The sequence below is a fragment of the Chrysemys picta genome, chromosome 6 (genome assembly GCF_011386835.1).
Source record: "Chrysemys picta bellii isolate R12L10 chromosome 6, ASM1138683v2, whole genome shotgun sequence".
NCBI classification, from domain to species: domain Eukaryota; kingdom Metazoa; phylum Chordata; order Testudines; family Emydidae; genus Chrysemys; species Chrysemys picta.
Genome location: NC_088796.1, coordinates 13,612,077 through 13,639,323, shown reverse-complemented (window position 1 = coordinate 13,639,323; position 27,247 = coordinate 13,612,077). Strand labels below are relative to the sequence as shown.

Below are 27,247 nucleotides of genomic sequence, written 5' to 3'. Positions count from 1 at the left end.
GGTATGGCTTAGATTGTGATTCCACCTGCAGGGAAGAGAAAGCATGGAGGACAAAGAATGACAAACTGCAGGATGATTGAAAAGGATGCTGCCATCATGGAAACAACTTATGACAGAATCAAACAAGACAGCAATGGGAAAAGGGGTTGCCTGGTGCCACTAGACACAGGAGATTCTAAGTACAGTACATATACAGATTTGAGCAACTCTGCAGGAGGCCCACTTTGATAAGTCTCATAAGATCTATTGATGCAAAGATCCCCTCTTGCAGATTTTACAGGCCAACCCAATTTAAACTTCTGATGCTTATTCAAAAACCAAACCAAACCACCAGGGCAATTGCTAAACTAAATACTTTGTTGAAGAGAATGCTGAAACTGTGTTTTAGAGGAGTTCAGCTAGCCCTGAAAAATAACCATATGTAATATGGAACAGATTGTTATAATGGGGACAGTGCTTAATTGTTCTCCATGTCCACTGAGGGTAGGACAAGAAGTAATCAGCTTAGTTTGCAGCAAGGAAGAATTAGGTTAGATATTAGGAAAAGCTAACTATACAGGTAGTTAAGCACTGGAACAGGTTATTTAGGGAAATTGTGGAAGCCTTGTTATTGAAGGTTTTTAAGAACAGGTTAGACAAACATGTATCAGGCATGGTCTAGGTATACTTACCCTGCCTCAGTACAGACTCGATGACCTCTTGAGGTCCCTTCCAGCCCTACATTTCTATGATTAAAGTGCTCATGAAAATGGAGACTGCTATTTCCCAGGCAGACCCATTGAACATGTGAAAGCACAAAAGTCAACAGAGAGCCAGGCATGATGGAACCTGGTGCTCATATGGTCCTGGGCTGGCACAGTAGCCCTGCAAGGTAGGGCCTGTTGTCTCTTCTGGCCACAATGCTGTATGAGAGTGCTCTAAATGGTACAGCATGATCAGCTGTGACCTGTCATATTTGCAGATTGCACCGCCACCACATGAGATTGCCCTTAGCAATGCAGCCTGGCATGCTGTCCCGTCTATACCCTCCATAGGTTGCGCCCCACCTGAGACTGGCATTGGCAGTGCAGCACGCCATCCTCGGATCCATGATTCCCTGGCCAGGTTGCACTTCTCCTATACCGGAACGTAAGGCTGTCTCTCAGAGTGCCTGTCTGTAATGCCAAATTCCTTCGGGGGAGGCTGCATTTTTTAATGCAGGAATATCAGTCACGGAGCCACAAAACTGCAAGCTGCGAAAATATCGCACATAGCTTTGGTCTTTGGGGAAAAAACAGGCGTTTGGAGTGGGCAGCCGCTCAGAGCCCACGAGGACCCCATAGCGCAGGGACAGATAGGTCCAGGGCACAGCGCGGTTCGCTCTCCCCTCCCCCTCCCGGACAGGTGCTCGGCTGGAGTCAGGTGAGTTGGGCAGTTGTGTGCGAAGGGAGCTAAGATGGGGATACCCTGAGAAATCTGCCCTCCCCCACTCCCGAGAATGGACCGGTCCAAATCCCGCTGTCTCTACGGAGAAGGCGGGACCAACTGCATGGTAAAGGGTGAGGAGGAGAGAGCCACAATCGCACCTCACATTCTCTGTGTGTCACCCGCCGCGAGAGAATGGACCCTCTGCGGTAAGAGGACGGTACCATTTCCATGACGAGGAGGGGAGTCCTCACGCTGCCACTTTTCACTTGGTGCATATGGGAGAGGCTGTCTCCATTTCCCTCCTGCCTTTCCCTAGTATCCGGGGTGTCTGTCAGGCCGGGGAGGGGGCACTGAGGGGGGTAGGGTTTGTCAGTGCCCACCCCTCAGGGCCCCGCCCAGGAGTCCTAAAGGGGTGACCTTGTCTCCTCCCATGTGGGGAGTTTAGCTGAGGGCCTTGACTTCCCACAATGCATTGGTAAGCCCCATTGGGGGTCCCTTGGTAACACACCCCATGGGAGCTGCCTCTTGGGCACACCCATAGCCTGTCTAGCCTGTGACAGGTCCCGTAGTGGACAGTTATGGACTCACCTGCCTATAGCATCACTTCCTTCCTCACCCCAGGTGGTGAGTGGGTGGCTCATGCCCTGGAGTGGATTCATCACTCACTCCCTGTTCCTGGTATTTATCTTCTGTAATGTAACCCTTGTCTGCACAAGTTGACCTATGTGATCAGTGGTGAACCCCTGCAATCCAAGGAGAGAAAGGACATGTGGTTGGTAAAATAAATGCAGCTTAGAGCTTATTGCACCATATGGTGTTTTAATTGCAGTACAAGATCGTTACTAGCATAATACACACTGGTATCAGAGGGTATTGTCCTTTGCAGAATCTTTGCTGAAATATATGGGATAAAGTAGCTCCTGTATTGACTTGATGCAGAACAATAGGCATCAAATAAGGGACATATTTTAAAATAAAGGGTGCGTAGTCAAACTAAGAGAATTTTTTCACTTCAAGGTCCCAGAAACAAAGGCAAGGTTTTCATCTCGAGGCCAAAAGACCAAAAACATCAAGACACTTGATCACGGCCTTGGATAGACCAAGAGACTACCTACACTTTACCAGAGCTCGGAGAGCCGGGTTGGCAATGTTTGGCACGCGGCTCGCCAGGGTAAGCACCCTCGTGGGCCGGGCCAGTTTATTTACCTGCTGACGCAGCAGGTTCGGCCGATCGCGGCCCCCAGTGGCCGCAGTTCACCGTCCCGGGCCAATGGGGGCGGCGGGAAGCCACGGCCAACACATCCCTCGGCCCGTGCCGCTTCCCGCCACCCCCATTGGTCCAGAATGGCGAACCGTGGCCAGTGGAGCCCGCGATCGGCCGAACCTGCCACGTCAGCAGGTAAATAAACTGGCCCAGCCCGCGAGGGTGCTTACCCTGGCGAGCCGCGTGCCGAACGTTGCCGACCCCTGTAATACTATATTGTTTTAACCATCTGCTTTATTTACGGCACTATACCATACATGGGTATCACAGTGTACAATCCCTTGTATGATTATTACAAAATGGGGGCAGGAGAGCCCAGCCCAAAATGATAGTTATGAATCACCCTAGAACTGTAGCTGACACTGTACAATATATTGAGTTCCTCATTGACAGTATGCTGCAGTGAATGGTTGCTGTATTAAAACTGAAGCTGGCCAGATAGGAATTTATCATAGACATTTTTATTGATGAATGAAATGCCTGAGCATTGACCCAATGTAATGCTGAGTGGCCTACTCAACTTTGAGGCAGTGGCAGAACTGTGTTTAGTTTTACTTATTTAATATATGTTTTATTTCTTTGATGCTTATATCATTAGGCTTTTCTGTGTGTTTGATATATGACGCTGAACAGTGCTCTGTTATATCTAAAGTAAGGTGGAAAGGGTGGTCTTTTGCACAGTGCTCTTCAAGAGCACGAAAATATCCATTAAATCCTGTGACGGGCATAGAGTTACATACTCATGTATTACATATTTTACTGTTCTAAATGGGAGAACAGGGGAGAAACCAGGTTTTATCCTCTAGTCTCTGAAATAGCAGATTGTCTTTAGAGAGGCAGAACATGAATAAGGTTCACAGGGTAGATGCTGAAAAGGGAGAGGGAAGGATCTCTCTCTCTAACGTTCTCCAGTCTATTACATTAAGCCACTTCCTGTATAAGAAAGTGAGCATTGAATCCTGGATTTCAAAGTACGATAGGATTGACTGGATTTTGAATTTTATTCTTAACTCCACTTTTAGGCTACATTGAAAGGAGTTCTGTATATAACCAAGTTTCAAAGTAGCAGCCGTGTTAGTCTGTATCCGCAAAAAGAACAGGAGTACTTGTGGCACCTTGGAGACTAACACATTTATTTGAGTATGTTAATTATGGGGAAAGCTTGCTCTTTGAGCACAGCCTGAGTAAATGGGCTGCTTACAGAGGAGTCAGCGGGGCTCAGAGGTGGGGGGTAAGGTATTCCCTCCCACCCATCAGGCCTTGGAGCGGCAGCATAGTCACCGCCTCAGCTGCTGCAGCTATTCATATGGACGCTACATGCTTGCTGTGCAGGCGTGAGGTTTGGCTGGTGAATTCAGGTAAGCAGGACTGGCGGATCTGCTTTTCTGTCCCCCCTCATCCCTTAAAACCTCCTGTGTTAGGGTTGAAGGGCCTCATGGAAAACAACTCTGTGGCATTTAGGTAGTGTGAAGCCATGCTGGTTCCATTGCATTCAGGGACATCAGTGGCCTTAATGTGGGCCAGAAGATTTGACCCTTGGAGAAGGTCTTGAATTACCCCCAGATGCCCTTTTTATAAAGAAATTGCCAAAGATCCCTAACTAGCTCTGCCAATATAGTCATTTGTTATCAGCTTTTTATCACAGAAGTTCAGCCTTGGCCTTCATAGTATCAGACTTATTTTTAAAATATGCGTAATCTTCCTTGATACCATCTACCAGTATGTATTAAAGAAAACTTAGGCAGATCATAAAGTCATCTGTAGAATTTTCCTAGTACCTGAGACATCAGGTTCATGACTGATTTGATCTCAGTTAAAGATAAATGTTCCTTCATAGGAATTGATCAGAATGTTCTGATAAAAGATTTAAAATCTGCTAAGGCAGGTACCAATCACACCGTTCAATACTGTGCCAACTTTCTTATGTACTGTGATCAAAACAGATCAACAGAAAATACTGCTTAAAATCTAGAGATGGCAGACTGTGCCATTAGGCAATTGGGGACAACTGGCTGAGCAAAGTTGTTCAAGAAGCAGGAGACACAGTTCAAAAGGGTATCTGAACTAGGGATATATTAATGACTAGTACTAGTTTCTGCAGATGATTCTTCTGTCGCCACGTGTGACTTGCCGACGGGCCTGAAAAACAGAATCCTTGTTCCTCCACCCTTCCATGTATCCCTGGAATGCCGTTTTCTATGTTAGGCCGAGTGTTCTGCACTTGTTTGTATAACACAGAAGTGTTCTGATGTAAGATTGTTTGACTGTTGCCTCACAAAATGAGGGTCCTGACCCTGCTGGGTGCTGAGTACCCTCAGCTTTCATTGACTTCCAGATTGGCACGCTGCAAGCCTGTTTTTTGCCAGTTGTTTTGGGACCCAATCCTGTCAGTCTTCACTTGCTTTGTGGCTTGGCATGCTAGACAGACTTTGGGACTAGGAATTAGGCAATCTGGATTCTATTGTTGGCTCAGTCACTGATTCACTGTCTGACCTTAGGCAGATCCCTTAGCCTGTTTGTGCCTGTGTTTCCCCATCTGCAAAATGGGAATAATACGTTTTTGGAAAACATTTTGAGCTCTATAGAGTTGAAAGTGTTACATAATTGCTGAGTACTGTGTATTTTCATGTGAGTAATGCACTAAAGTCAGTGAGACTACTTAAACGAGCAAAGATTTGCAAGATGAGGCCTCCATCCAGCAATATCATACCTAAAAACCTCCTTCCCTATGGTCTTAGTTGCTTAGAAAATTTTTAGTCACTCAGATAAAAGCCCTTAAAAACAAATAGCCCCTGATTTCCATATATAGCGTCTTTGAGAAAATATCACCCCATCAATTATGTATTTTTTTTAACACTGCTGTTTATTTCTCTATCTAAAGGGGCCCATTCAATACTATGAGTAATGTTCTGAGGAATACCAGGCTTGGCACAAATGAGACGCTTAACAGGATTCCTCATTTTTATCGTCCATTGTCTCCTAACCAGTTTTTTGTTTCATTTATTTTTTTTCCCCTGGGGAATGAAGGATGGCAGCTCGGCGCGTGCTGAAAGCAGTCTTGGTGGATCTCAGTGGCACACTTCACGTTGAGGACTCAGCTGTGCCGGGCTCACAGGAAGCTCTTAAAAGGCAAGTTATCCCTCCCATGTTCCTCTGAAAGACAAAAATGCATGTAAGTACTGTTTTTATACAGATACCTCATTAGCTGAATGGCTTTCCTGGAGCTTGTACCTCATACTCCTGATGTACATAAGCAAATATACACATGTGGCCCTACTCCACTCTCAGTTACGTTGGACTGACTCCATAGTAACTTCACTGAAGCCAATGGAGTTACAGTGGTATAAATTTAGAGTAACTGTGGGAAGATTTTGGCTCAGAGGGTATTCTTTGGGGAGCCTACATTTAATTTGGCCTTTCTGCTTAGTTTTTGCTTCATGTTATTATCTCTCTTTTTTTAAAACTTCTTCTGCGAAGCAAAAAGCCCAACTTTCGAGCACATTAATTTACCATGCTTTGGAAATGTTCTATAATATAGCCCCTCTTTTCTGAGAATGTCAGAATGTTAATTAATCCTCCCAGCACTCCTGGTAGGCAGTGTCATTATCTCCAACCACTCAGATGAGGTGAGATATAAATACCTGTCCTACATTAATGATCTGGAGGTAGGAATACAACCCAGGGGTCTTGTTGACATCTGCTAACTGCTAGAGAATGCTTCTTCCTGGAAAACAGATCCTATAAAATATGGGGAGAAACCACCAAAGTTAAGAAAATAATCAAATTGATTAAGAGATGACCTCTCAAATGATGCAGAAGTAGTGACCCGAGTAGGGGGAAGATTTAAGGCCCTGATTCTGCCAGGACTTACACATATGCTTAACTTTATGCATAACTTTGTGAATAGTCCCATTGTTTTCAGTGGGATTACTTGTAAAGTGTAAGGTTAAGCATGGGTCTTTGCAGGATCAGGGCCTATATACGTAACTGTGGTTTCCGAATTAGACACTTGTAGTGCTAAACCACTAGTTGGAGGGAAAACTCACATAGGGATCAGGAAACGCCTGAGTTTCTTTCCACTAACACTGGTGGAGACAGTTGCCTCCTAAACCTATAGAATGAAAAGGGAGTGAGAACCACCAATCCCCTGGAAATCCTGTGGCAACATGGGTCCTGGTTGGCCACTGCTCCATTCTGCACCTGTACTCAGGGAAAACCTGTGGAAGATGATATCAAGGGGGTCAGTATTATCTTCTATGGGGAAATCCCTATAGATTGGAAGGGGGGAGATGCCATAGAGATCATCTAGGCTCCTCCCAGGTTCCGTGTATACCTCCAGATCTTCAATCCCTGAGAGGGAGAGTGTTGAAGGGGCTTGTGTGGGATAAGGAGATGGGGAGCTATTTTACCACACAGCCACTGCTTCTCTCCTACTTTCTGTACTATCTCCACCTGGTTTCTACTGGGATTTGCTCAGCCAGGTACTGTACTCGCCTGGGTCAGTGTGAGAAAGGGAGAGGTGGGAGGGGAAGAAGGTGTATTGCGCCTATAAATCATATTTAGTGCAGGGCTTGGCAACCTTTCAGAAGTGGTGTGCCGAGTCTTCATTTATTCACTCTAATTTAAGGTTTCACGTGCCAGTAATACATTTTAACGTTTTTAGAAGGTCTCTTTCTATAAGTCTATAATATATAACTAAACTATTGTTGTATGTAAAGTAAATAAGGTTTTTAAAATGTTTAGAAAGCTTCATTTAAAATTAAATTAAAATGCAGAGCCCCCCGGACCGGTGGCCAGGACCTGGGCTGTGTGACTGCCACTGAAAAAACGCGTGCCATAGGTTGCCTACCCCTGTTCTAGTGCATGCCCTGCCTGTACCTGGGATAGCAGCCCTGGAAAGAAGGCCAGTCATTTTCACTGCAAAGAACAGCCAGGTTTTTTTACTTGGAGACTTAAAGAAATATCCCCAGGTAATTGCTCTTCCTAAAAGAAGCTGTAGCAATTGGCACGTGGCTCATTCTGTGAACAAGTGAGTAGTGAGTGAAAAAGCAGGGCACAAACCCCAAATTGGTTGTGAGTTCTAAGCTTAGATTTCACCAAATCCTGAAGCACTATAACAGCCTAATCATGGAGTCACAGACAGTCCCCATGGCCATTCTGAGCTACCTTGCCACCTAGGCCTGCCTTTGTGATAGATGGTCCCTTACACCAAAAATATTTAGGTCACTTCCAGTCACAAAGGAGCAGTCACTTATCTCAGGTCAGTTATACCTCAGATCTCAAACCGAAGGCAACACGTGTAGCCAATCCTATAATAAACTAACTAAAGAAGTATTAAGAAAAATAAATGAGTTATTTATTACTCCTGGGGGAAATCTGCACCATAAAATTAAAAATTCGGCACACAAGATTTTAAAATTCTGCATATTTTATTTGTCAAAGTAACATCAAAATAATTGAAACTGCTGTGATTATATTGTAATTTATTACCTGTCAGCAAGTATGTCTGTAACAATAAAGACCAAAAAAAAAAATAATTCAGGAAATGATTTTTTGACAAATAGATTCCTTACTAGGCATATTCATACAGAACTTTGAGTAATAATTCATTTAAACTACAATACAGAAATGTATTTCCTGCATCCCTCAAAAGAAGTGCAAAGGCTTAGGGGAGTCAGGCGTAACAGAGGAGCTGAGGAAGAGGGAAGTAATTGCTGGGAAGAAGACTGGGTGTGAACCTGGAGGGTTGTTGAGTGTGGGTGGGAGAAGTCTGGAGCAGGATTTTTTGGAGGGGGGAATGTTAGGGAGTCGGGGAGCCCCCTCTCTCATTCAGTCAGACACATCTGCCCCTGTTCCCATGTGTCCCTGCACCCCCACTCAGCCACCTCCCCTTCCCCGCCCCCTGTCCCCATGTGTCCCTGGACCCCTACTCAGCCACCCTCTCCCTCCATCCCCGTGTGTCCCTGCCCTCTCACTCAGCCACCCCTGCTCCCCCATCCCTATGTGTCTCCGAACCCCTCCCCTGTCCCCATGTGTCCCTGTACCCTCTCAGCCACTCCGCCTTTACCCATCCCCATATGTCCCTACACCCTCCACTCCCATTCAGTTTCTGTCCTAGTCCCAATAGCTCTTCTGAACCCCAGTCTGTGATCCCTCCAGCAGCCCCATGTGCCTCATGCTGTCTGTTGCATGTTTTCCCCTCCCCCCCACCATCCCATGCCTCTTCACCTGGCCCCACTTGTCTGCCAGCGTCACAGATGCAATACTCTGGCCATGTGACACCTCCTGCTTTAGTGGCTGCTCCACATAGAGAATGCTGTTGCTACTGGCACATTATTCCTTTAGCTCCAGTGGAAGAAGTTCTCTTCCTATTGAGGACTCTGACTGCTTTTGTTGGACAATGGGCCTTAAGACTGATTATTGACTCAACTGATTGAAAAACAAAAAATAAACAAGCTAAATGGTCAGGAGTTCATCAGCTGTTTACAGTTCTTCTTGGCATCTGTAATCTAAGGTGCAGCAAGGGAAGGGGATTGTCTTTTCAGAGGTTGCTTATATACCGAGTGTCCCTTTAAAATAGAAAGAAAATGAGTGAAAGGTGCATTAAATGTATGTTGTATGTAACAAAATTCTCTAGTCAACTCAGCTTTGCTTTCCCTGGATTAGATTACGCAATGCTCCAGTTGCCATTAGATTTGTGACCAACACAACCAAAGAGAGCAAGAGAGACCTTCTGGAGAGGCTGAAGACACTGGAATTTGACATTGCAGAAGATGAGATCTTCACATCTCTGACTGCGGCCAGAAACCTCCTGGAGCAAAAGCAGGTCCGGCCCCTGCTGCTGGTGGACGACAATGCTTTGCAAGATTTCAGAGGTAAGGTGGTGATCAGCTGAACCTGGGAGCAGCATTGGTGAGCCTTCTATTAGTTGATGGAACTTTTACAATTGTCTGTCCCATGTAAATAGGTGAGATCCCATCCCTGTCATTTAAGATGTGAAGCTGAGATTCTCAGACATTAAAAGGCCCCTAGCACTTATCAGAGGAGTAATTAATTCCATTGTTATTTTGACCACCTGTCTATTTGGGTAATTGCATTCCGCCTACTTAAACTCATCTATAGATTATTGTATCCCATTGATTTGCTTCCTGTCCTGTAGTGTTGCTGAACCCTTAACAGCTGTTGTGTCCCCTCCAGAGTGCCCATTTCTTCTCGATTCAGATACATGACCATCTTTGCCCAATGCTGTAAATTGACTGAATGGTACTTTCATGTGTCATTTGTGTCTGTCCACCTTGAGATGTTACCAGCCTCCACTACCAGAGGCAGACTAGCTTGATATTTTGTTTCAGAGCTGTCAAGGATTGGGAACAGAGTAGGGGATGAAGGCTGGTAGTGGGAGAGGTGGTATGATAAGCCCTACATAGGGTGAAGGACTGCTTGCAATGTTCCCTTGCACAAATTCAGGACCAAGATTGGACCTTTGGCCCCAGTTGCTTCCTGCTGTCTTCTGCCAAAAGGACAGGTGTGACCTCTACACTACTTACAGGCCCTGTATGATTAAAATGAAAATAAGATCACAGGCATTGATTTACAGCTTCCCCAGGGGGTGCTCCACCCCTTCCCCCAAGGCCCCACCCTCGTTCTGCCTCTTCTAGCCCCTGCTCCACCCCTCCCCTGAGGCTATGCCCATGCCCCACCTCTTCCCACCCCTTCCCCCAAGCGTGTCCCACCCTCGCTCCGCCTCTTCCCACCCCCGCTACTCCCCCTCCCCTCCAGCACCTCCCGCCTGCCACCAAAGAGCTGATTGGCAGCGGATGGGAGACACTGGGGGGGAGAGGGAGGAGCTGATCGGTGGGGCCTGCCGAACAGCTGATTGGCAGGTGGGTTGTGGATGCTGCAGCCCTGGAATGCTCACGGAGTCAGCGCCTATGATAAGGCTGCAGGATCGTTAGTGCTCCAAGAAGTGTTCAGAGGACCCCACCTCTGGGGAATAAACTGGCTGGTTTTATGAATTACTATAGGTACCCAGCTACAGTGTTGTAATGTGTTTTTTGCTGATTTTAATTCAACCTCAGCACCATGAACTGTGCTATATTCTGCATGCTTAATGGACTGTTCGTGTAGGTTAGCAAAATCATCACAATCCATAAGCTACAACAATGATGAATGCTTGAGACCTGGACTGTTGTACAGTCATCAGTAGGAGTGTGTTTCTTTACTTGAAAGAAAGTTAATTTTCAGAAACCTCCTGAAGTCACTCTTTTGTTCATCTACAGCTAAACTCTGATTATCTGTGTGTTTTGGGGGGGTGTGGGACGGGACAGCCAAAACCTTTGGATAAGCTGATAAAATGCCATTCCTCTATGCATTTCAGATTTGGAGGACAGTTAAACTAATTTGATCTGAAATTCGGATCATTGGGGTATACTCTATCTGTAAATGTCAACACGTTTTATAGAATGTGTGTACCAAAGTGTAGGGAAACTGAGGTTTTCTTGTAAGATTTTTATAGGGACCTTGTCTATACTGAGAACACTCATAGCAGTTCTCCCAGTTCTTGGTCTGACACTGGTGCAGTGCATTTTTTTACCACAGTATCTGGCCCTACTTTGAGCAAGGTTAGACAACAGAGTAGAATACTTGGATGCTAATATCTAAACTGTATTCTTAAATTTATTCATCTAAATTTGGGTTATTTCTAATTATGTACTCTATGTATCATATGACTTTTAAAAACAAACTCTGTATTTGTGGATAATCTAAGCACTATATTCAGATGTACTCTTCTCTCAACCTATGTATTACATTTTTTTTTAACATCAGCTTTAATAAAATAAATTTAAATCTGTCAAAAAAAATGTCCTGCATGCATTTCTAGATGAGTGTTGGGAAGAACTGCTGAAAATTTTCAGTATAGACTCAACCAGAAAGCTACTGCAGTGGATTTGATATTATCACATATCAGTTTTGTGATTATCAAATGTAAAAACCTAAGGTATTTTACTGTCATTTATCATGAATTAATAAACATTTATTGCATTACCATTAAGTCTTTATATTGAGAAAAATTAAAATATCCAGATTCTAAATTAACCAGATTTGCAAACAATCAGAATGTTAATATCCCTTAATTTTAACTCAAGGGGGGACAAAGTTGTGGATCATTTGGTATTGTTCCCTCTCCCGCCCCTGTCCAAACACATATGCCAAAAATTTAAGTCCTAACAGGTTTATGATTTCAGTAGATTCTTATCCTTTCATGCTAGGAGCTGGGAATTTTCTTTTTAATTTCGTCCAACATTCTATTCAGTATTCTTCAAAAAAGTCTCAATGGGCTATGGGCAGTGAAACTATAATCTATTCTTTCTGTTTTTTTAAATCAGATCCCTATTGCTGGGGACAGCCTTTGTATCCATGCTCTCAACAACCCTTATCTAGGCTAGGATCTGCAGTTTGTTTCTAAATCAGTTTAGTTAAATCAGTGCCATGTCTGTGCACTGATTAGACTCAACATGGACTGCATTGGGTATTTTGGGGTCTTTTCCATATGCAGAATCTCTCATACGTACTCTCGGTAGCATTCCTGAAACAGTTAAGTAAAATGGAGAATGTTTTAAATTTCTGTTAGTAACTGGTGTTGGATTGTTCTTGGATAATTTTCCCCACATCAGATTGGTCACAGATGGATGAGTGTAATCCATTCTTTAGTTAATGGACCCAGATGATTTCAGAGAGTGTCTTATATCTACAGGGTGTCTCTGAGTGCTACATTCTGTATTTGGCTCTCTGGGTTAGCTGAGAGATGTGCAGTATGAGACACAGGACAGTAATCTGTTTGACTTCAGGCCCGTTGAGGCACAGAAGTGCAAGTTATTCCAGCAAGGGTGGCAGTGCAAAAACGCCAGCATGTGCATGATGCTGCTGCCTGCCTCACCCTTGTGCTCCTGTCCCAACATTGGCTCCAACTCTGCTTCCACTGCTGGTTCTATGACTTGATCCTGTTCTGCAAAGGTATTAGTGGGCCACGTCCTAGCTACGTTAGAGATGACATCACCATCTGAGAACTGCCAAAAAAGTTGTGCTCCTCTAGAACAGTGCAGGATAAAGCATGTGAGAACTGGAGATAAGGTATTCTCAAGGGCACCTGGCTGTGTAACGAACTTGTAGAAGAGACTAATCCAAAGTGTGATGGCCTTAAGGTCCTGCTGCAAGGCCTTCCTCTCTGGATAGAGCTTTTCCATCATAACCAGAACGACATTTACAACCATGCCTGCCAAAAAGAAATCTCACCCCAAGCAGAATTTTTCATAACCAGAGGGGAGCAAAACACTCGCTGAAATTCACTATCCCAGTCTAATTAACATGCAAAGCACCTGGAAACTAACCGTGTAAATTAAGCATTCAGAGATTTCTATTTCAGAAGATGGTGATAAAAGTGAAGAATTTGTATACTCTGTCCCTACACTAGCTAAATCTTTCAATATATGTGGTTGGGTGGATCTGTCATCACAATTACTGATCTGGAGTTGCATGCGTTGTGGAGAACAGCAGATTCCTGACACATCAACCCCTTTATCTCTTGTCAGTGCTGAAAGACATAAATTAATCCCTTTTATGTGCATGTACTTATGGATCTGAGGACAGAACTAAAAGTGTCTTATCAGGAAATGCTGACTTCTGTTGTCCAATGTCTAACTGTACTCACAGCCTACTTTTAAATGAAAGGGCGTCAGTGTGTTAAACCAAAGAAGATAACACTTCTTCTGAAAACCAAAAATTAATACTTGCCTCCATGTTTGACAGGAAAGTGTTAACCCCAAGTGTTATCAACTAATGAATCCAATCTTATCTGCCTCTGGGATCTTGAGACCCTCTTCCATCAGTTGCTATTGATCGGATTGCCTACTTTCCTCCTCACAGTGGTCCTTGTGGATTGTAATCAGCAAGGATCATGGAAGTTAGAACTGCTCCATGTTTCAGAGGGTTATAATTTCCTGTTCAGATTTCCTAGTTTGTGCATTTGTGCAGGAAGAGAGAAGCCATTCATTTTTTGACTCCTCTTCTTCTACAGGGCACTGGGAACAGTGCAATCCTTTTACCTTTTATTCATAGTGGTCACCATTAAAATGTCCGCATGTGTCCCTACAGGTTTTACAAAGGACTGCTTCCTGAGATGCTGTAGTTTCCCCTTATACTTAGAATGGTAACTGGTCAATGTTGACGCTTTATTTAATGGCTTCTGCCATATTTAGATTGTGTGGGCCAGATGATCCGTCCTCCCTCAGCTTCTAGAAGTCCTGGCACAGTGGCACTACTGCTGTGCTGCTGCGTGAAGGGATAAGCTGAGAAGTATATTGTTAGGTATAAACTAATTTGCTCACTGGTCATAAGACAAAAATTGTTGTTTACAAATGTTTTTTAGAATAAGTAAATCTGAGGGGTTGTGTTTTGATTTTAATGTTCCAGGGATACCTACAAATGATCCCAATGCCGTGGTGGTAGGATTAGCTCCTGAGCACTTTAACTATCGGATGATGAATAAAGCATTTCGGTAAGTCGTGAGAAGATAAGAGCTACCTTACTGGCTCAGACCCTGGTCCATCTTGTCCAGTATCCTGTCTCCGACAGTGGCCTGCACCAGAGCGTCAGGAGGAGTGTACAGAACAGGGCAGTTATGGAGTGATCCACTCCCGTCTTCAGATAACCAGAGGTTTAAAGTATTATGTATTATTTGTATTGTAGTAGCACACAAGACTCCAGTCAGGATCTGATTAGTGCTTGGGTCTGTACAAACATATAAGAGACACTGTCCCTGCCCTGAAGAGGTTACAATCTAATTTACAACTAGACACAACCAGTGTGAGAATAGGCAGGAAGGGGAATGAGAGGTAACAGTAGCAAGAACACTTGGTTACTTAGGTGAGGCTCCAAGTGTCTTTTTCCGATGCCATAGGTGTAATGCTGAGGGACAGCCCTCAGGCTTGCTGGATCTGGAGGCTTCACTGCATATTTATCTTAAGGTGGTTTAACATGAAATTAAATGGGTTCCACAACCTGTAATTAAACTGTAGAACTATTGCCGTGGGATGTTGTAGCGGACAAGAAGTGAGCAAGATTCCAAAAGGGATTGGACATTTGTTACAAGAATGTCCAGAATTAATACATTTTGGAATCTCAAGATTCAGGATTTAAAACAACCTCTAATTGTTAGGGATTGGGAGACCTAATGTGGGCTTTCTTGCATCTGCCTAATGTGGGATTTCTTGCCCCAGCCCTCTTGCATCTGCCTAATGTGGGATTTCTTGCATCTGCCTCTGAAACATCTGCTGCTAGCCACAGTTGAAGACAGAATACTGGAAAAGCTGGGTCCTTGTGTCTGATCCAGTCTGGTTGTTCTTGTGCTCCATTGAGAAACAGTATTTAGTCTATTTTATCTCTAGATTGCTGAAATGATTACATGGTTAAAACAAGTGACTGCATTTGTGCCTGTTTTTCAGTGGCTTGTGCAGTGCCATTTTACCTACCCTTGTGCAATGTATTCAGCCACACACTGCTCTTCTACTAGTTTTGAGGCTTAGGATCCGTTTAACTTGGACTTATTGTTGGTCCGATGAGATAAAGTGGGTTTTAACCCATGAAAGCTTATGCTCAAATAAATTTTAGTCTCTAAGGTGCCACAAGTACTCCTGTTCTTTTTGCGGATACAGACTAACACGGCTGCTACTCTGAAACCTGTGTAAATAATGGTTTCATTCTCTCTCTTCTGGCTTGATACTGCCACCCATCAGCATGGTATCTGAGTGCCTTCTCTTAATGAGAGAGTTTGGGATTCACAGTGCTTATAACAACGTACTGAGGACCACATAACCCAGGAGGTGAGATGCAAGGTAGGTGGGGCTAGATATTGCATTCTCTATACACCAAAACTTGTGTATTGAACTTGTAAATGCTTTTTTTTTTTTAATACATGTGGTTCTGAAGTACCATCTAGAAGAATCCTATAGGGCAGTGTTCTCAAACATATTTGATCACGCCCCCCACTTCTTTGCATCTGTAGTAGTTTGTCCCCCTCTCCCACCATACAAGTACATATACCAGTAAAAAAAATCAACATGCAACTCTCACTGAATATTAAAAACAGTAAAGCATTGATTCAAACAGAGCCATTTAAATATATAGTAATGTAGATTTTAAGTGAGATACTGCTTACTTGCATCACACTGTTGTTACTAGTCTAATGGGATTCACCTGTTTTTTTTGGAGCAGAGCAATTCCATCATTTGAGTAGCCTTTGTTTGCTGTTGCACAAATGAGCCAATGATCCATTGTAAAAAGAGCAAAAGCAAAACTGTGATTGTGGTTGATGCTTACCATGAAATGTGCACACCGCACCATAGCAAACGGATTAACGTGCAGACAGCAACAACTTTGTATAATGTTATGCAAGCTTAACAGAAATCCGTCAAAATGCGCAGTGCCATCTAGAGTCAAATGCATAGCACTATCTGATGACCTGATATGTCTGGAGGAATCGGCTTTGCTAGTTATTTGTTACTGTGGGTAAAATGTGTGCAGTAAGATTTTTTTTTTCCCCTAAAGTTTCTCACATTTCCCCCCACCCCCCAGAATACATTCTGGGGCGTGCCCCCACAGTTTGAGAACCTCTGCTATAGGGTGAGATTCTTCCACCTAACTATTGAATGTAAGTATCTTTGTGCTTCTGCAAATTTAAATTCTTCCATATCCCAATTGTGTGCTCCCACTGTGTGCAGATCTGGCTGTAGCAGAAGTTTGCAGATCCATGTCTGAAACACATGGTCAGGTGAATACATCAGAAAAGCTAATTGTACATATTGTTAAGGGTGTCTCATTCTCCATGTGCTTCCTAATAATGACTATGTCTACCCATGTGCCAGTAGCTAGAACTCCAAAATAAATAGCTAGATATGGATTTATGCAGTTTAAACATGGGTTAAAACTGTGGATCTTCAGTTGAGTTTCTGCCCCAAACAAGCTTCATGTCAGATTTCGGTGATGCATATCTGAGGAAGTAGCAGGCAATTTTTACCCATAATGAGCAGACCAGTGATGGGTGCTTTGTTCTTGTTGAATCTGTTTTGGATTAAATTGATTCAGTGTAAGTGTTTTTTGTTTCTTGTACTAATGAAATGGAATGAAATGTTATCGTTTTTATAATACTGCAGGTGCCTGTGGCGCTTTGCAAACACATATGAAGAGAGAGACTTGCTCGAAGAAGCATATTTTCTAACCTAGACCAGGATGGACTGATTTAAATCACCAATTTTAATCATGATTTAAATCAGCAAGCAGAAAACCTTGATTTAAATCATCGATTTGAATTGTGTTTTTCATTTGTACTTTTTAGTTATTTTCCTAAAGAAAGGTTTGTTTTTCACTGATAGGTAACCATTAAAACCTTTACACTGAATTTGGGGCTTTTTTTTTTTTGCTAACCAGGAGGATACACATTTTTAAGCAATTACATAGCTTAATGTAAATTTATTCAGCTTCTTAATTTTTATATTTTTATTATGTTAGAAAATGGTGAATGGTGCATTTCTTATTTACTATATTATTACTTTTTTTTTTTTTACTTGTGACTTGTGTCAAGCTCTGTGTGGAAACTCAAATTCAATTTAAAATGCACAAAAACAGCATTTACATTTTATTAAATAAAGCCACTTCAGATGTGCTGGATACATAAACTTTTTGATAAACATTTTTTCTTATCAAAATATGTTTTGAATTTAAAACAAACTGATTTATTAAAGCAAGGAAGAATGATTTGTCATTAGTGAATTGATTTGTTTCTGGTCACCATGTCCTTCCAGATTTAAAATTAGTAGATCTCCTCTCAAACCTAGTTTTTATTCATAGACTGGAAAAGGAAAACAAGTTTTAGTTGTTTTTTCCCTTACTTTGAATGATCTAGTCATTGAACCAAACTAGTTGAATAAACTGAAATGAGGAAAATATTGGAACTGCTGGCAAAAGTTGATTTAGCACTTCAACAGACTGGTTCTAGGTGCCTAGCCAGTGACCCAAACTACTGAAGTAGTAGAACTTACTTTAAAACTTGGCAGCAAATGTACTGCTTCTATTATATTTTGTATTTAATTTAAATGATTTTAATTGATTATAATAAGTTTACGACTTAACAGGTCAACAAGTTTAAATTTAATTTCAAATAATCCTGTATTCAATTTTAAATTGTATTTAAATAAAAAATCCAATTTTAACTTTAAAAAAGCATTTATATTTATTCACCCTGATCTAGACAGATCCAGTTCTTTGGGTTGAGTTACAGCAGCGTGCCAGACAGAGATTAGCGTTGAAAGAATGTGAAGGGTCAATAGGAGGTTGCTCTGCGCACTGGATTTTTCTGGAAGGCTTCTATGCAAGATAAGTGGGACTAAAAGGAGAAAAAATCCTCCTTTCCCAGTCCAGGGAAACTGTCAAAGGGCCCCTATTGATTCCTGAGCTGTACTACTTCGCGGTTGTGTTTTCCACTGTACTGGTGACATTTCTACCCATTGTGATAAAGACTTAGAATTGGCTGCGGTATATGAAGAATTTGCTGCCCAGTCAAACGGGAAGCACTCAACGAGCATTACCTCAGCTTTTATAGATACAATCTAGAGGGCTTTTATTGCAGTGAAACTAAAACTGGTGAGAGGATTGTAACAGCTAAGCACTGCTTGGTAGTACCAGGACCCTTCCTTCAGCTAAGCAATTAAGCAGACTTTCCCATGTTACTGATTATGCTTTCAGTGTTTATGGAGCTGCTGTGTCCATTGTAGAGAAGAACTATAATACAGGTGAGGGCAAAATGTAAACAAAGAACCTGATTGTGAGAGGGGTGGAGATCCCTTAACTCCTAGGACACTCACAGTCACACCCAGTATTAGTTTAAGGAAACCCTCTTAACTGCTAATGCCCCAAATTACAAACATTCATGTTTAATTTATTATTATTTTGTGTTGCACTGATTCCTCGGGGCCCGTTGTGGTAGGCATCGTACACACACATAAAACAGACAGATGGTCCCTGCTCCAGGGAGCTTACACGTACGAGACAACAGGTGGCTACAAAAAGCATGTGGTGGAGCACAGGGTAACAGTGAGATTATGATGATTGTTGTAGTAAACAGTATTCAAAATACTATTCCATTCATGTTTGTCTGGATCTTTCCAGACGATGCTGTGCTAGTGGCAGCTTTCTTCTAGGCTTCTTAGCACGCCGGTTGTTTTGGCAGGAAGAATGAAAAACTCATTTCATTCTTGCTCGCAGAAACCCCAGGTAGAGTTTTAAATTTTATACTGACCTCTACAGCATGCATTGCTGGAGAATCGGAATAATAATAATGGGGTTAAAGAAATGTGAGAACAGTCTAAATTTGTGGGGGGAAGAAATAGCTCCTACTCTCTCAAAACATTTCTAGATCCACTTTCTGAAGCCCCCAGCAGCTGTGGACAGCTGAGAGCTTCAGTGGAAGGATTTCCACTCATTAGTCTCCCATTATTCTAATCAGAGGTGTTAAGTATGTGTTGATCGGACATTTTGACTAATCCTCCAGTCTGAATTTTTCTCTCCCTATAACAAGGAGACTGTACAACTTTGTTCCTAAAATGTAACTTCTGATAGCACCAGCCATACCAAGAATCGAACAGCTACTTGAGTGTTCACTGGTGTGTGTATGTGTGTGATGTGTAGGCCTGTGGACGTGCTGATCTTCCCTTGTAACTAGTGCTTGCCTTTATGTTTTAACATGCTTTTGTTTTCTTAATTCCATTTTGGATGCTTTCTGCTTGGAGTTCATCCTTGCCATCAAAACTTGGGCATGCTGGAATTGGAATGTGGGAGTTGAACTGTGCAGACATTGGGTGTAGTTGGAAGATGGAACAGGCAGTACCAAGATTTGCTCTGCTGAGTAATCTGTATTGCAGAATTCCTATGCAGAGTAATTTTGGAAGCACTGAAATATTAATCCACCCAGCGAAGGCCTTGGAAGATTAGCAGGAAATTAAATGTGTGCATCCATCAAAATCACCAGCACTATCTACAGTTAATATCTAATAAAATATTTACAAGGCTAAATCAAATGAGTTCGTACTTCAGCCATAGACAAGGGAAAGTGACTGAGGTTCTGTTAGATAAAGGAATTAATTCCATCACCTGAGTGAATAGAAATATATACCTATCTTTTGAAAAAAATCTTCTCTGGCTCTTGCAGTCCTTTTTAAGACAGTGGCTTCATTAGGTTTTTTATTAGCTGGTTCTGATGACTGGAAGGAGGAGGGAAGTAACTTTATTTATGTAACTCGCTCAGTAAAACACTAGTTTAATTCTAAACCCTGCTACAGTTTGGGGCTTGATCCTGTTTCTATTAAAGCTAGTGGGAGTTTTTGGCATTTACATCACTGGAAGCAGGATCAGGCCCATAGTAGCACATATCTGTGAATCCAAGGCAAAACATGTTCTTTTTTCCTCTTCCCTTGGCTCTCTAGGTTGATCCTGGATGGTGCCCCTCTTATAGCTATACACAAAGCTAGATATTACAAGAGGAAAGATGGCTTAGCTCTGGGCCCTGGACCTTTTGTAACTGGACTGGAATATGCTACAGACACCAAAGCAACAGTGGTGGGGAAACCAGAGACAACCTTCTTTCTAGAAGCCTTATCGGGGACTGGCTGCAAGCCGGAGGAGACGGTTATGATTGGTGATGTAAGTGTAACGGCTGAGTAAGCGTATTATCATCTACCTCCCTAGGTGACTCCCATGTCCATGGTATCTGAGCACTTTGAAGAGTATATCCTTCCAGCATCCTTGTGAGATTGGGAAATGTTGGAATCATAGAAATGTAGGGCTGGAAAGGACCTCAAAAAGTCATCAAATTCATCACCCTGTGCTGAGGCAGGACCAACTAAACCTAGACCATCCCTGACAGGTGTTTGCCCAACATGTTCTTAAAAATCTCCAATGATGCAGATTCCACAAACTCCCGTAAACCTCGTCCAGAGCTTAACTACCCTTAAAAGTTTTTCCTAATATCTAACCTAAATCTCCCTTGCTGCCCATTATTTCTTGTCCGATCTTCAGTGGACATGGAGAACAATTGATCACCATCCTCTTTATAACAACACTTAACATATCTGAAGACCTATCAGATCCCCCCCATTGTCAACCCCATTTTAGAGATGGGGGAACTTAGACACAGAAACACTTAGGGCCTAATCCAAAACCCATTTAGTCAATCCCATAACCTCACTGATCTTGCCCAAGCTCACACAAGTTTGTAGCCAGGAATAGAAATCATCCCTCCTGAGTTCCAGCTCAATGCTTTAACTATAGGACCATTCTTCCCCTGTACAGCTATGCCACAGATTGCCAGCTCCAAATAAGCATTTCCATGATCCTGCACCTATCTCATAACTAATTAAAAAAAAAATTTACCCAAAACAAGGAAAACAGTAGCTCTTTAAAGGGACACTGCCAACTTACTTGCTTATTGTGAGGGAACACGTTTCCTCAGCTCTGTTACTAAGATCACGTAATTACACTACACTTGGGCCAGATTGGAGTGGAATCCCTTTAAAGACCGTGACTCTTGAATGTTTGGCTCCTGAATACTCTACTGAAGGTGAGGTTGAAATATTCCACATTTAAAAAAGTAATTACCTTAAGAGTTGTTAGAGCTGTAGTAACCAAACATTGCATATTGTCAGGAGAAAACTGGAGCCTGATCCTGAAAATCACTGCCTATGGGAACTCTACCTCCAGCCCAGGATGCCATTGAGTTCAGCAGGTCTCATTGCAGGAATAAGGGTCTGTGAATAATGGATCCTTCTGCAGGATCAGACCTTTACATTGTAACAGATGTTAATTCAGAGTACTTGATTAATGTTTCAGAATGGCTTTCATCTTGCATTATATTATAGGCAAGGCTGGTAGCACCACCTTTTAAGGTTGTCCAACACTTCCCATTAAAAGACCCTGTTTTCAATTCCTTAGAACTTTACCAAGATTGGGCTGGAATTTTCCATGCTGAGGGTTGCCTCAGGCTGATTTTTGGGGGGGAAATTTCAGCTAAAACGGTTCAGCTGTTTCTGAGAATGACAAGGGAAAAATACATTGTTTTCCCCCAACTTAAAAATTCTGGTTACATTTTCTTTGAACTGTGCTAGCACCCCATCCTTTGGAGCAGGAACGTGAAATTTGGCAGATGGGTGGCCTCTGAGTCGAGTGTGTGCCTTTTGCTGGGTCTGTAAAAATCTGCCCAAATTTGGGGGACAGTTATAATTAAGATTCTGTCCGCACAGAGGATGCTCAAGCCTTTCACAGCTGCTAGCACTGACCAGATTTTTCATGTGCCATCCCTGCAGCGCAACTGAAGCCAAGGCTTCCCTGTAATGGCTGCTCCAGCTACTCCGGGCCTGGGTGGGCTAAGGCAGCAGAACTGAGAGTAGTGAGCCTGTTTCTCCTTTGCTTTCAATGATTTGCTGATGACACCAAGGCTGCATGGAGGAGGAAGCCATGTGATTTGAATATAGAGGGGACTAAAGCCAGACCACAAGGCAGGGAAAGAAGTGGGTTAGGACAAGGAGTCAGATGAGATGCAGGTGTGGGGAGAAACTGGGACTGACTGGGTAAAGAAACTAGGAATGGAACTGGGACAAGAAGCCTGAGTGCAGAGTGGGAGAAGGAAGCAGGCATGGGAAAGTGGCAGGACTTAGCCAAGGACAGACTGGAATGGACAGAGCAGAAGGGGTCAAGGCTGGGAGAAACTGGCAGAAGGATCTCTGCCCACTGGAGCACACTCCCTTCCAGAGCCTGAACAGAACCCCAGTTTTTTCAGTTTTTTTTTTTAAACCTAAGAACATTAAAAGAACAGTATTAACGTTGCAAAGTCAAGCACTCAGGCAGCCTGAATTCTGTTATTTCCTGAGTTTTGAGTGCACCTGAAGATGCAGATGGCACACAAGCATCTAGTGGGGCTTCCAAAAGTGCCTAACTCCCACCGATCTTGGTGTTTCTGAAAACCCCACTAGGCAACACTCTGCATCTCTAGGCCCATAAGTACTTTTAAAAGCTGGTCCTTAATGTTTAGAGTATTTAAACCATATTAGTTTTAGCTTAAATCTTGCAGTTCTGTCTCAAGCAAATCTCCCACATGGGCAAAATTCTCACTGAAGTTACTTAAGTGCTAATTTCAGGATATGGCCTATTATTGTTTTGATTAGACTGGGTCGTCACATGGTGGTGAACACCACAGAATGCCCATAAACAAATTGTTTCTGTAACTCTAGATTAACCTTGTTTCCTCTTCTGTCTGCCAGGATTGCAGGGATGATGTGGGTGGAGCCCAGAATGCTGGCATGCTAGGTATTTTAGTGAAGACTGGTAAGTACTGCATGGATTTTGATATCTTGTGATATATTTTTTCACTGCAATAGAGCCATATTGGAACAACAACTCCAGCACGTATCTGAACAAATGCAAAACTGGGTCTGGGTTTTGGTCAAACTGTTCCTGGGGGGGGATCTAAACTGAGTCTTAAGGCACAAAATGAGCTCAAACTAGCTACAGGAATAAAGAGAAACAAGAAGACTTTTTATCAATACATTAGAAGCAAGAGGAAGACCAAAGACAGGGTAGGCCCACTGCTTAGTGAAGAGGGAGAAACAGTAACAGGAAACTTGGAAATGGCAGAGATGCTTAATGACGTCTTTGTTTCGGTCTTCACCGAGAAGTCTGAAGGAATGCCTAACATAGTGAATGCTAATGGGAAGGGGGTAGGTTTAGCAGGTAAAATAAAAAAAGAACAAGTTAAAAATCACTTAGAAAAGTTAGATGCCTGCAAGTCACCAGGGCCTGATGAAATGCATCCTAGAATACTCAAGGAGCTAATAGAGGAGGTATCTGAGCCTCTAGCTATTATCTTTGGAAAGTCATGGGAGACGGGAGAGATTCCAGAGGACTGGAAAAGGGCAAATATAGTGCCCATCTATAAAAAGGGAAATAAAAACAACCCAGGAAATTACAGACCAGTTAGTTTAACTTCTGTGCCAGGGAAGATAATGGCGCAAGTAATTAAGGAAATCATCTGCAAACACTTGGAAGGCGGTAAGGTGATAGGGAACAGCCAGCATGGATTTGTAAAGAACAAATCATGTCAAACCAATCTGATAGCTTTCTTCGATAGGATAATGAGTCTTGTGGATAAGGGAGAAGCTGTGGATGTGGTATACCTAGACTTTAGTAAGGCATTTGATACGGTCTCGCATGATATTCTTATCGATAAACTAGGCAAATACAATTTAGATGGGGCTACTATAAGGTGGGTGCATAACTGGCTGGATAACCTTATTCAGAGTTGTTATTAATGGTTCCCAATCCTGCTGGAAAGGCATAATGAGTGGAGTTCCGCAGGGGTCTGTTTTGGGACCGGCTCTGTTCAATATCTTCATCAACGACTTAGATATTGGCATAGAAAGTACGCTTATTAAGTTTGCGGATGATACCAAACTGGGAGGCATTGCAACTGCTTTGGAGGATAGGGTCATAATTCAAAATGATCTGGACAAATTGGAGAAATGGTCGGAGTTAAACAGGATGAAGTTTAACAAAGACAACTGCAAAGTGCTTAGGAAGAAAAAATCAGTTTCACACATACAGAACGGGAAGAGACTGTCTTGGAAGGAGTACGGCAGAAAGGGATCTAGGGGTTATAGTGGACCACAAGCTAAATATGAGTCAACAGTGTGATGCTGTTGCAAAAAAAGCAAACATGATTCTGGGATGTATTAACAGGTGTTTTGTGAGCAAGACACGAGACTTCATTCTTCCGCTCTACTCTGCTCTGGTTAGGCCTCCGCTGGAGTATTGTGTCCAGTTCTGGGCACCGCATTTCAAGAAAGATGTGGAGAAATTGGAGCGGGTCCAGAGAAGAGCAACAAGAATGATTAAAGGTCTTGAGAACATGACCTATGAAGGAAGGCTGAAGGAATTGGGTTTGTTTAGTTTGGAAAAGAGAAGACTGAGAGGGGACATGATAGCAGTTTTCAGGTATCTAAAAGGGTATCATAAGGAGGAGGGAGAAAACTTGTTCACCTTAGCCTCTAAGGATAGAACAAGAAGCAGTGGGCTTAAACTGCAGCAAGGGAGGTCTAGGTTGGACATTAGGAAAAAGTTCCTAACTGTCAGGGTGGTTAAACACTGGAATAAATTGCCTAGGGAGGTTGTGAAATCTCCATCTCTGGAGATATTTAAGAGTAGGTTAGATAAATGTCTATCAGGGATGGTCTAGACAGTATTTGGTCCTGCCATACGGGCAGGGGACTGGACTCAATGACCTCTCGAGGTCCCTTCCAGTCCTAGAATCTATGAATTAAATGAATCTCAGCCTACCTCTGTGAAGACCATCGGTGATGCATTAGGTCAAGAAGAATGCCAAGTGAGTACTCCTTTTACAGTGCCTTGTTGTTTGTGAAGTACAAGTGATTGGAGCATTGGACAAAATCTCTCTGTAGTGGGGTGGTCCCCCGCTCCTGCCCTGAAGGGCTTAAAACAGCCAGGGAGGAGGGCTGTGGCTCTAAAAGCTAGGCTGATTGGGGAAGCGGCCGCAGTTGGGCCACGCCCCAATCAGGCCACAGCTGGCCTGTATAAAAAGGCTGGGAGCCAGAGGCCAAAGGGTCTCTCTCTGCCTTCAGAGGGAGAAGGGCCTGGCTGTAGTAAGCTTGAGACAGAGTACCTGAGTGGAGCAGGTCTAGGGAAAGGCTGAGGAGCTGGGGAGTTCCAGCCTGGAAAGCCCCAGGCTGCGGCCTAGTAGAAGGCCAAAGGGTACTGGGGGTTGCAGAGGGCAGCCCAGGGCTAGGCCAAGGCAGCAGGTCCAAACCCTCCTTGCCTGTGATGAGTGGCCTATGCTGCAGTCTACCCAGGGAGCGGGGGCTAGTTAGTGACTGACAGTGGCTTTATTCTGAGGTGAGGTAGGGATAGTGGGTGGGGGTTCCCTGCAGAGGGGAGGCCCTAGTACTGAGGGTTACTGCCAGGGGGGCAGCACCCCAGATACAAGGGCACCGGGGTCCGGGAGGGACACGGGGGCCAGAGGACAGGTGGATCACCGGCCTGCAGAGGGTGCTCCAGGATGCTGGAAGAGCTAATTCCCAGAAGTCAACAGCAGGCGGTGCCGCAGGGGTGAGTCTGCTCCTCTAAACTCTCCTTGCTCCAGGGAAGACTTCAGGCTGGCAGGGCAGCTAAAGCAGTTTTTTAAAAAGCACCTTTTTTGTTTTTATTTCAGGTAAATATCGAGCAGCAGATGAAGACAAAATTAATCCTGCTCCTTACCTCATCTGTGAGAGCTTCCCACAAGCAGTAGACCATATCCTACACCATCTGCTATGAGAGAAGCATTTAGTTTGGAGAAACTTGGCTGTTTTGACATTGTTGCCTCCCTTCCGCCTCACAAAATAAAACTCAGAGCACAGTGTGTGCATCACACCTGCAATCAGGCAATGAACATGTCTCACTGCAGAGCACTGAAAGGAAATGATACGGATGTGCAACCCCGTGGCAAATCATTGGTAAACACTCTTACTTCCCTCAAGATGGAACACAGAGAGTGGAAAAGTAGGTCTCCCAAGTGTTCATCAGGTCAGATGGCAGGTGGAGAGAAACCAACTACCAGATGAAACAATTTGTTTTCTTGTATCTTGTAGGGAAAGGAGGGAAATTCACATAGAGTCTTTGTCTTTGACTGTTCAGGAAGTAACTATTTAAGAAGCCCATCTGAAATGTGCCAAGTTAGTTAAACTATAAAACCTACGAGAAATGTGCCAAGATAATAAACATCAACAAAGCATAATAGCCATTTTTAGTCTAAATGATGATAGCTTTGTTGGTTCTTGTATGTTTGTTTGTTTTAGTTACCATGTGGCTTCTCTCTGCTGTAATCTGACTAATTTAAATGTAGAGATGGTACACATTAGGAATATCTTACAATTTACGATATTACCATTACTAATACCAGTCACTGCTGATTTCTCTCCCTCTATTCAAACAGGTAACAATTGTTTTTTCAAGTTTTATGTAAAATTCAAACAATCAGTATTTTACAGATGTTTTAATTAGATGCTGTTATTAACAGGAATGGTGCAGAAACAAAAATCTGGTCCTTAATGGCTTTATAGGCCATGAATTTTTGAAGTTAGACTTCAGCAGGGTCCTATTAACTCTACATTTGCAAGATTTCATTTTTTTTTTCCTCTTTCTAATGCTATGAGAAAAATCCTTCAAAACCCATGGGACTGATTCAAGCTTTTAAGCAGTTGGTTAATACAGCTGTAAAATGAAATCTCACCCTGCATGTGTTAAATCCACCAAAATGAACTAACTTTGTAATGATGGTCAATAGCTTTCCTGGGCCGTTTGCAAGCTGTAATAATCAAAGTCCTTTCCAGTTGTTTTACAGTGCTCCTGCGTGTTAAGTTATTAGACTGTAATTGTACATCATTGTAGTACTCCTTATTGAAAATATAGTTTTGTGTTAATAAGCCA

At 43.0% G+C, this 27,247-nt stretch overlaps 1 protein-coding gene across 3 annotated transcripts; it reads left to right on the top strand.

Moving 5' to 3' along the window:
- Positions 1 to 1,268: 1,268 nt before the first annotated feature.
- Positions 1,269 to 27,247, top strand: HDHD2 (haloacid dehalogenase like hydrolase domain containing 2). Of its 3 annotated transcripts, none has more exons than XM_005305418.5 (7): positions 1,269 to 1,401; positions 5,699 to 5,800; positions 9,338 to 9,546; positions 14,141 to 14,225; positions 20,203 to 20,419; positions 23,032 to 23,095; positions 25,992 to 27,247. In XM_005305418.5, the coding sequence occupies exons 2-7, from the start codon at positions 5,700 to 5,702 to the stop codon at positions 26,093 to 26,095; spliced, it is 780 nt and encodes a 259-aa protein (XP_005305475.1). In that variant the 5' UTR covers positions 1,269 to 1,401; position 5,699; the 3' UTR covers positions 26,096 to 27,247. The 3 variants fall into 3 exon arrangements, with proteins under 3 accessions (XP_005305475.1, XP_005305476.1, XP_023959151.1); XM_005305419.5 differs by having other exon boundaries at positions 1,311 to 1,333; XM_024103383.3 differs by having other exon boundaries at positions 1,382 to 1,613.